Below are 10,000 nucleotides of genomic sequence, written 5' to 3' on the forward strand. Positions count from 1 at the left end.
ACAATCAATCATGACTTTATAAATAAAGTAGTTATAGAGCATATACCTGTTCCCTTTTAAATTATCTTTTGAAATAATAGATTTTCATGATTTGTTATAATTCCCTCTTCCACAGAGTCATTTTCTCACTACCCTAGGAATGGATGTTGTTCCTCCCTTACTAACTTATAAGATACTGAGATATAGTGTGTTCATTAAAAACGTTGCGTCCATTGATTTAACGTTGAAAATAAAGAAATTATCTATCGTTTGAATATAAATTAGATAGAATAGTTTATCTTTTTTGTTGAAATCTCCAAAAAGTGTAATTAATATTTCTATTCAGATAACGGAAAGTTTTCTTGGAATTATGACCAGGTTTTCTGTTTTTTCATCTATGTATCTATTCTAATGATTACCAAAGGTTCTTTGATAACTTTCAACCATATCAACATACGAAATCACAAAGGCTTTTTCTTTCTCAAGTCTTTAAAGAGTACTTCTCATTTTGAATCAAGCTAAGCGTAAATTATAAGCAAATGTATCCCTCTTATCTAATGTAAATATCATTCAGGGTGATGCGTTCTCTAAGGTAATTTTGAACAGCATTGAACCCCGATAGCCATTTGAGGGGGTGTGTTTACTTTAACCCAAGATAACGGTCTTTGGTATAATTTCAATGAATATTCAGATGTATCTTATTAGATATAATTTCCTAACACCAAAGTAATAATTTCTTCAGAACTTCATTAATTTTGTTTCATTATGATTTCCTGTAATTATAATAATATTATTTACCACGATGATAGTCATAATAATCATAACAATGATGATAATGATAAAAATAATGGTGGCATTGATAATCCTAATATTGATATTAGTTATAATTATCTTTATTTCGGAATAAAAAATCTTTTTCCATCAAGCATCAACAGTTTTCTAAATGATATTCTAGAAATACTCAGAAACGTGAACAGATTTAAAATATTGTGTATTATACAAACTCACAGAAATAATAACCTTTTTAACGATTCATTTAGCTGTTTATACCAATAAAACTGCATATCTGAAGTTTACTTCATTTAAAAATGATTAAGAAAGTTTCATCCATTAACTTGTAATAATCTGTGATGAAGCTTCTCTGGTCCTGAGGGATGATTTCATACTTTCGCTACAAATGGAATACTCCAGGGAGCTTCGACTAAAAGGAAAATCATGTTCTTTTGCAACAGAGAGACCATCCAGGATAAGAGCGAAGACATGAATTAGTGTTTGCTGTTTTGGAAAATCTGACGAAAGTGTTTCTCCTTTTGAACAACGATCAAAACCCAACGTGGAATAAAAGAAGCCAGTCATCGTTTCACTCGCAGGCATACGATGAAAAAAGGCTATCGTGAAACGATGACACAATATTTTTCACGATTGTGTCCCAAAAGGAAACTGTGACAGGCAACGCAAATAGAAAAGAGAAATATAGCACCAGAAAAAAAGAGAGGAAAACAAGTTTTCAAAAGCAATGGTGTAACTTAGCAAAAAGGAAATGGGGACGTAGGGCGCCTATGATAATTACGGGCTGCCAACGCAAGAGGCTGTGTCTTGCATAGGGCAAGGCATTCTTAAACGAACGGACTAACGCTTATGAACAATTTATATTAATCAAAATAGATAAAATAATCAAATTGTGCGTAGGAGGCACAGAGAAGTAATAAAAGCCAATTGAGGTTTTTATAGGTTCAAATCTACTGGAAGAGATTAAACTATGAAGAAAATTGCAATTTTGATATAATTTGCAAAATAAGTGCCCATAGCAGCTTATAAGATATGAATGAATATTAACTGTTTGACTCACGCAACAACATCGTTACTCATTAAGTTCAGAGTAGCCAAAATCCTATTATACAAATAATAATAATAATAATGTTTTTTTTATTTTTTACAAAGGATGCGTCTCTCTCTCTCTCTCTCTCTCTCTCTCTCTCTCTCTCTCTCTCTCTCTCTCTCTCTCTCTCTCTCTCTCTCTCTCCTAAAGTACTTGGATTTTGTTTCTTCTCAGAGTGGCCATTGATGACGTAAATCTAGAATCCCTAACATTTAATCATGTACAAACAGCGGTGAAACTGGGAACAAATGACACGAAAATGCTCTTGGTTATTCTTTCATGCAGAAGATTTCCGACTAAAGCCTCCATTAAACGCATATTTGGCTGGTTAAAAGAGATCTGAATCTTCCCAGTTGCATGCTATGCCGTACAAAATTAATTGCTTTTGGAGTCTGTATCTATGCCAAAGAAAATTTAAAAAGATATAATAATTTTGGTTTATACTTTAAGAGTTCATTAGTAGCTAGCATATTCAACGCTTTGCGTACTATGACAACACTGCTTTTCTGAGAGACCGTATTAGCATTTGCATATTCTTGCAAACACAGTTCTCACAGGACAGAGACTATTGCTGCTCAAAGGGATGTAATGCATCTTTGAAAATGAGCCTAAATGAATAAAAAAATACATATATAGATAGATTGTCAGATGTGAGGAATAATAGATAAATATTAGATTCTCTATTTGACAAATTGACAAGTTTATAAGTCCATACATCGGATATATCTATTACTCGGAGATAAAATAAGATTTAATTATGCTCAATAACTAACAATATAAAATTATAGGAATATAGCATCACAAAAAGAATGAAATGGAAAAAAAAGAAAATGGGTGGTGTCATAAAAATTTTGAATTTTTGTTTGTTTTTTAACTAAACGAATTTAATTTCTGAATAGCCTTCTCCAGCAGCATACATTGAAAACCAAATATAATGAATATATATATATATATATATATATATATATATATATATATATATATATATATATATATATATATATATATATATTTACTCTTTTTCATCATAACAATAAACGTAAAATTTACAGAGGAAATTTGTTTCGTTACTGAATATTATAGCAATGCAAATCTGTTTATGAAACTGGTCATTATAAGTTTCAATTTTATCATTAAAACCCTCTGGATACAACGGAATAACTGCCGAGATGACTCCTAAATTACCTACAAGATTATTTTGTAGAATATTGCATGTAGAGGCATAACCTGATAAATGGGAGTTTGGAGTGTTAGTGAAAATTGCTAAAAAGGTTACCTTACTGACTGCATTAATTAGAGCAGGGATTCCCAACCTTTTTGCACTCGCGACCCCTTTGCTAAAAATCTGAAACCCATGCGACCCCCTACTTAGGGCTTACTATCATCAGCTTAATTTTCCTTTTATTTTCTATTAAGTTAAGGAGAGGGAAAGAAACATCTAAGAAAACATTTAAAATTGCTGTAATTATTTATAAGCAAATTAAATCACATTGGTCCAACCTGAATTCACAAAGAGAACATATATTTCTTAAAATAATATTAACATAGGTTTGAACAGCTATCCAACCCAGCTAGTGGGATGCCTGATGTTGCATTTCAGCAGCAAGCTTTGAAATTCGTGGCCGAACGTTTGTTAGAGCCAGTCTCATGTCATCTCCAACATCGAATCTGTTCCTATTCTTTGTTTTCATATTGACAAGAGTGGAAAATCCTGCTTCACATAAGTAGGTGGAAGCAAACGGAACAATGACACGTAAAGCTATCATGCTGATTTTGGAGTATGACTGATACATACCGCACCAGAATTGAGTCACGGATTTCACCTTGAAGAGATCACGAGCTGAAGAGTCGTTCCTTAGATCCAGATATTCATCTTGAATTTCATCTGGGATGCTGGATACATCAAGTTCAGTACAAAATGGGTTCCTTACCAGGGCCTCCTGTTCCTGTGAAAGCTCAAGGAAGTAACGCTTAACTTCCTTTTCTAGAGACTGAAGATGTTCGGTAGTCTCATCCTTGAGGAACTGATCCAGTTGGATGTGAGACTCATCCATCACTCCACAAAGTTTTTCAAACATAGCGATGTTTTCAAGATTGCTCTTACTTTTGCTAACTGCTCTACATTATAAGATTGTTATTCGAAGGTTTTGCATGAATAACTTCTTTTTATGAATTTTGTCTACAAAAAATACAGAAAATCATACAAGAACTGAAATAACAATAACTCACATAAAGATAGGCATCAAATTTATAGTAAATCGTAGCCACTTACAAATAAAAGAGAAAACTAAAACTGTCACAATAATCAAGTTTGCGATGGAGACCGCTATTACGGCACAACCCTCTTGTGTATATTGACGAAGGAATATTCTTGGAAGACGACATGTGAATGATATTAACACAGGTTTGAACAGCTATCCAACCCAGCTAGTGGGATGCCTGATGTTGCATTTCAGCAGCAAGCTTTGAAATTCGTGGCCGAACGTTTGTTAGAGCCAGTCTCATGTCATCTCCAACATCGAATCTGTTCCTATTCTTTGTTTTCATATTGACAAGAGTGGAAAATCCTGCTTCACATAAGTAGGTGGAAGCAAATGGAACAATGACACGTAAAGCTATCATGCTGATTTTGGAGTATGACTGATACATACCGCACCAGAATTGAGTCACGGATTTCACCTTGAAGAGATCGCGAGCTGAGGAGTCGTTCCTTAGATCCAGATATTCATCTTGAATTTCATCTGGGATGCTGGATACATCAAGTTCAGTACAAAATGGGTTCCTTACCAGGGCCTCCTGTTCCTGTGAAAGCTCAAGGAAGTAACGCTTAACTTCCTTTTCTAGAGACTGAAGATGTTCGGTAGTCTCATCCTTGAGGAACTGATCCAGTTGGATGTGAGACTCATCCCTCACTCCACAAAGTTTTTCAAACATAGCGATGTTTTCAAGATTGCTCTTACTTTTGCTAACTGCTATACATTATAAGATTTTTATTCGAAGGTTTTGCATGAATAACTTCTTTTTATGAATTTTGTCTACAAAAAAATACAAAAAATCATACAAGAACTAAAATAACAATAACTCACATAAAGATAGGCATCAAATTTATAGTAAATCGTAGCCACTTACGAATAAAAGAGAAAACTAAAACTGTCACAATAATCAAGTTTGCGATGGAGACCGCTATTACGGCACAACCCTCTTGTGTATATTGACGAAGGAATATTCTTGGAAGACGACATGTGAATAGTGGCTTTCACACGCCCTTTCTTTATACACGACGCCCTTAGGGTGCTCGCGCGAAGGTAGTAACCTCTGCATACCAATACTTTAACTTTCTCTGGTATATTAGGAATATATTTGTATCAGAAAAGTGAAAAGAAGGACCTTTTCACCGGCGAACACAAGTCTCTCCCCAGAAATAGATTTTTCCTTCGTCAAAATCCCTTTTTTACTCCAGGTGTTCCTCGTCTTCATCCTTTCTGCTGCTCCCAGGTGCTGTCAGGTGTTCCAGGTCTTCATCCTCCTTCTACTCTGCCCTTACACCTCACCTCTGCCCAGGTGTTGACATGTTAATCTTTTCCTATGGGTGTACCCTAAATTCCTCAGTACTCTCCACCTCCCACGTGGTTCGGGCTTTCCTTGAAAATAACTTAACCTAAAATATAATACCCACACAAAAATATACATATGAGAATGCAGCAAGGTATCACACGTAGCAAACGTTTTGCTTTGCACCGAAACAAAATAAATGTAAGAGCATGAAAAATGTAACTGATGAAATAAAATTAATTTTATCCAAAGCTACTTCAAACAAGGCTATGCGACAACTCCCCCCCCCTCCCCCCCCCAGCGACCCACCGGTTGGGAACCCCTGAATTAGAGGAATCACACTTACGTCAGTGGTCATAAAAATATATACTACGCTCATTTTAAAGAGACTACAGAAAAAGAACAAGCAGGATTTAAGAAAGGTAGAATTTGTACTGACAAATTTTCATTTTATAGACATGTGGTTGAGCAATGTGTAGAATAAAGAATTCAACTTTTAATGTCTTTGGCGGACTATAAAAAAGCCTTTGATGGTGTGCACGGGACAATTTTGTGGAGAATCCTGCGTTATTAAGGAGTTCCTTTTAATTAATTAACTTTTACTCGGTCCATGAGCAGAGCAATTGCAAAGTTAATGTTAGTGGAGTTCTATCAAATGAACTCCAGTGAACAGTGAACTATTTCAAGGGAATGTGTTGTTACCTATGCTTTTTTGTACTCTTCTTGGATTTTATGATGCGTAAACCACTTGGAGATATTGGAGAATGACTGGACTGGATTGGTAACAGGAAATTAAGTAACATACAGTATGATGATGTCGCTGTCCTTATTAGCAGAACATCACAGGACTTGCAAATCTGGGTTTCCAGAATGCATGAATGTTACGACCTTATTTAGGGCCGTAATTTCTAGGGTTCTTGTCTCTACTCAGAATTTGCGGTCAGTAAAAGTATAACACAACAACTTAGGTACAAAAGAACAAACACCTCAACAAAAGATACAATATTTATTTACACACAAAAAATAAAAGGTAATGGTTGGTAACAATAATAACCAAAATAAATGAATGTATAAATCAACGGAAAACCAAACTTAAGATCTTTGAAAATCACCTACAACTAAATTAAACCCTAGGCTAAGAAATAGGAAAATTTTAAATGCGACATTTCAGACAGCTACCTTTCAAATTATTGGCCAGAAAAATCTAACCCAATAAACTTAGTTAGGTATAAGGAAGAAAGTAAATGGGAAACCTAATATTATTCCTACCTAACACAGACAAACTAACTTGAATGCTAAACTTAACAAGTTAATAAACAATGAATTACAAAAAAAGAAAAAAAAATCTTACTAATTGATGTAAAGGAATAACCACAAGAGGCCTAGTGGATTGTCTCATAAGGCCATACAAGGTCCAGAGGAACGTACTGCAAACAGGAGTGTGCACATCTACAGGTACTCAGCGATCCACGATCGTCTGGAATAGTTATTAAGATATCTCATACCTGTAGAAAGCCGCCCTACTTGTCTCCACGAGTTCTAAGAACTCACTGACGATGATGAGCAGGTGCACTGGGTCAAGCTGCAATCCCTTCAGGCAATCCAAAATACCACGGGAACACTAAGGGTGGTAGCTTCCGAGAATCCGGGACGTCAACGGATCTTACACGCCACAAACTGCACTGATGAATGTCGCGGGTGACAAACACCAGCGACCACACACAAGGCAGTGAAGGAATAAATAAGCCGTAATCCCAAAACTTCATAAGTGACCAAAAGTTAAATGGCAAAGCGTCAGGCTGTGAGGAGGAACTCGAACTAACTCTGCCACGTATCACCTACCTTCGATCAAACCTTCCACTCGAGTCAATACAGCTCATAGGAGAGAAAAACAACGATCGTTAATAGGTCACTTCAGTGGTTCACTAATACCGGGGGAGAAGGTGGTAGACAAAGCAAAACTGCGAAGTCATATGACTCCCTTACAGAGTTCATCAAACTAAGAAAAAGCTTAAATATACGAAAAATGACGCTAGCTTATTGATAAACTTAAAACTAAAACAAGATCAAAAGATTGGACAAGTATCAACACCCTATAATTAAATTATAACGAATTTACTTTAATCTCATAATGAAATATCACATAAAGTTGGACTCAAGATAAATAGAAGAAAGAAGAGATGATGAGAACGGGATATGCAATAGAAGATTAAATAACTTATGAGGGAGAAGTTTAATGAGGTAGAATTGTTGAATTATCTAATAAAGAGGGATCTCTAATAGAGAATATTTGTTATTTGATTTTAGTGAAAGACTAAAAAAACAAATCAGATATGGGCTATGTTAAGTAATTTTGTTTTTAAAAAATCGCCTGAAATGACATATAAAAATCAGTCTAAATATAAGTTTAGTGATATCGGTGTAACTGTATGGACATGAGTCGTGGTAAAACAATGAAACAATATCCAACTTATTTTGCAGATTTGAAAACAAAGTCTTCAAAAGAATATTGTGAGTTAAATGGCAGGACAGGAATAAGGATGAAAATCTAAGAGTTCACTCAAATGCCATATGTGGATTAGACTTGGTGACGGGTAGATTGATATTGTTTGGGGATGCTCTTCGCACTTCCCAATAGGGATTAGTTCACCAAACTTTCAACAGGTACTAAATGAGTTGGAAGACCCAGACCTAATTGACTGGGGGACTTTGAAACGTGAGGTGGGAGATGATGAATGAAGAAGTATTGAATTAAAAGCTCAAGATAGAGACGACTAGCGAAATATAATCGAGGACATTTGCATCGACATGCATAAGAGGATTTGATGATGATAATGATAATAATGATGGTGATGGTGATATATATATATATATATATATATATATATATATATATATATATATATATATATAATATATATATATATATATATATATATATATATATATATATATGTATGTATGTATATCATCATCTCCTGTTATACTGATTGACGCAAAGGGCCTCAGTTATATCTTGTGTCGAAGGAGGGAGAAGGTTGTGAACTCAAAGGCAGGATGCAATCAACTGAGTTGTTTATTAAGGAACACTCTCCTTTATATACAAAACAGGACATAACATGTTCGAGAGACAGACAATGTTAGAGAGCAAAACCGGAGACATAATCATTCAGGTTCTTTTTAGTGCGAGGGAAGAGCGCAGATGCAAGCATAATATATACAGAATAATTATGTACAATTGTGTGACACACGGTTGTACATGGATACCCCTCTAAAAATGACATACTGAACATGTTAAATAGGTGCCCTGAATCTGGAGAGGTAGTAGTAAAAACTGCGCCGATTGGCGGCAGTGAGTGGCTGTAGAAGTCGATGGTTGGGGTGCGAGCGAGTGGTGGATGATGGGTGGCTGTGTTGCCGCTCCGGCTCGTCATGGGGTAGGCGAGTGTGTCCTAAGGCATTCATAGGCGTGTGTGTCCTACGGCATTCATAGGCGTGTCCTACGGCATTCATAGGCGAGTGTGTCCTACGGCATTCATAGGCGTGTATGTCCTACAGCATTCACGTCAGCTTCGGTTGAAGTTGAATAGGTGTCCTCTTCGTCACGAGTGGAGGCGTTGATGGAGGTTTTCAAGTCATGAAGTGGCTGTCCATAAGGGCACGAAGTAGGTTCACCTCACGAGGAGAGCCGTGTGCGGCAGATTGCAGACGAGTAAAACCGGTCATTTTCCCGAGGGTGAGCGAAGCCCCTTTGGTCCCCCAACGGTTGTTGAGAGAGCTGAAAAGGCGTTGCTATACGGTCGGCTGGCGTTGCTATACGGTCGGCTGGCGTCGGCGCGTACTACTGCAGAAGGTATGCGTTGACGTCGTCATAGTAATGGTGAGAGGTGGAGTGGGGAGGGGGGGGAGTGAGGCGGGAGGAGCGAGTCACTCCGGGGTCACCAATGTGACGAAGGAGGGAGAAGGTTGTGAACTCAAAGGCAGGATGCAATCAACTGAGTTGTTTATTAAGGAACACTCTCCTTTATATACAAAACCTCAAGGCAACAGGACATAACATGTTCGAGAGACAGACAATGTTACAGAGCAAAACAGGAGACATGATCTTTCAGGTTCATTTAGTGCGAGGGAAGAGCGCAGATACAAGCATAATATATACAAAATAATTATGTACAATTGTGTGACACACGGTTGGCACAATCTCACCAGTCATTTTTATATTCTGCTTTTAAATATATATATTATATATATATATATATATATATATATATATATATATATATATATATATATATATATATATATATATATATATATATATAATATATATATATATATATATATATATATATATATATATATATATATATATATATATATATATATATAATCATTAGATTAAAGTAAATTCATTATAATCTAATTGTAAGTTGTTAATACTTGTCCAACCTTTTGATCTTGTTTTAGTTTTCAGTTTATTAATAAGCTAGGGTCATTCTTAGTTTGATGAACTCTGTAAGAGAGTCATATGACTTCACAGTTTTGCTTTGTTTACCACCTTCTCCCCGGGTAATAGTGAACTACTGAAGT

At 35.8% G+C, this 10,000-nt stretch overlaps 2 protein-coding genes across 2 annotated transcripts; both read right to left on the reverse strand.

The window, feature by feature from the left end:
* Positions 1 to 3,429: 3,429 nt before the first annotated feature.
* On the reverse strand, positions 3,430 to 3,936 carry LOC137617499 (zinc finger BED domain-containing protein 5-like). Its single transcript, XM_068347518.1, has one exon. It carries the CDS (start codon positions 3,934 to 3,936, stop codon positions 3,430 to 3,432), a length of 507 nt encoding a protein of 168 aa, XP_068203619.1.
* Positions 3,937 to 4,285: 349 nt separating this feature from the next.
* LOC137617500 (zinc finger BED domain-containing protein 5-like) lies at positions 4,286 to 4,792 on the reverse strand. The gene has a single exon (XM_068347519.1). It carries the CDS (start codon positions 4,790 to 4,792, stop codon positions 4,286 to 4,288), a length of 507 nt encoding a protein of 168 aa, XP_068203620.1.
* Positions 4,793 to 10,000: the final 5,208 nt, after the last annotated feature.

Source organism: Palaemon carinicauda, chromosome 23 (genome assembly GCF_036898095.1).
Source record: "Palaemon carinicauda isolate YSFRI2023 chromosome 23, ASM3689809v2, whole genome shotgun sequence".
Lineage (NCBI taxonomy): Eukaryota > Metazoa > Arthropoda > Malacostraca > Decapoda > Palaemonidae > Palaemon > Palaemon carinicauda.

Bases quoted from the DNA above. Each gene is read 5' to 3' on its own strand.
- LOC137617499 (XM_068347518.1), bottom strand. From the start codon at position 3,936: ATGTTTGAAAAACTTTGTGGAGTGATGGATGAGTCTCACATCCAACTG.
- LOC137617500 (XM_068347519.1), bottom strand. From the start codon at position 4,792: ATGTTTGAAAAACTTTGTGGAGTGAGGGATGAGTCTCACATCCAACTG.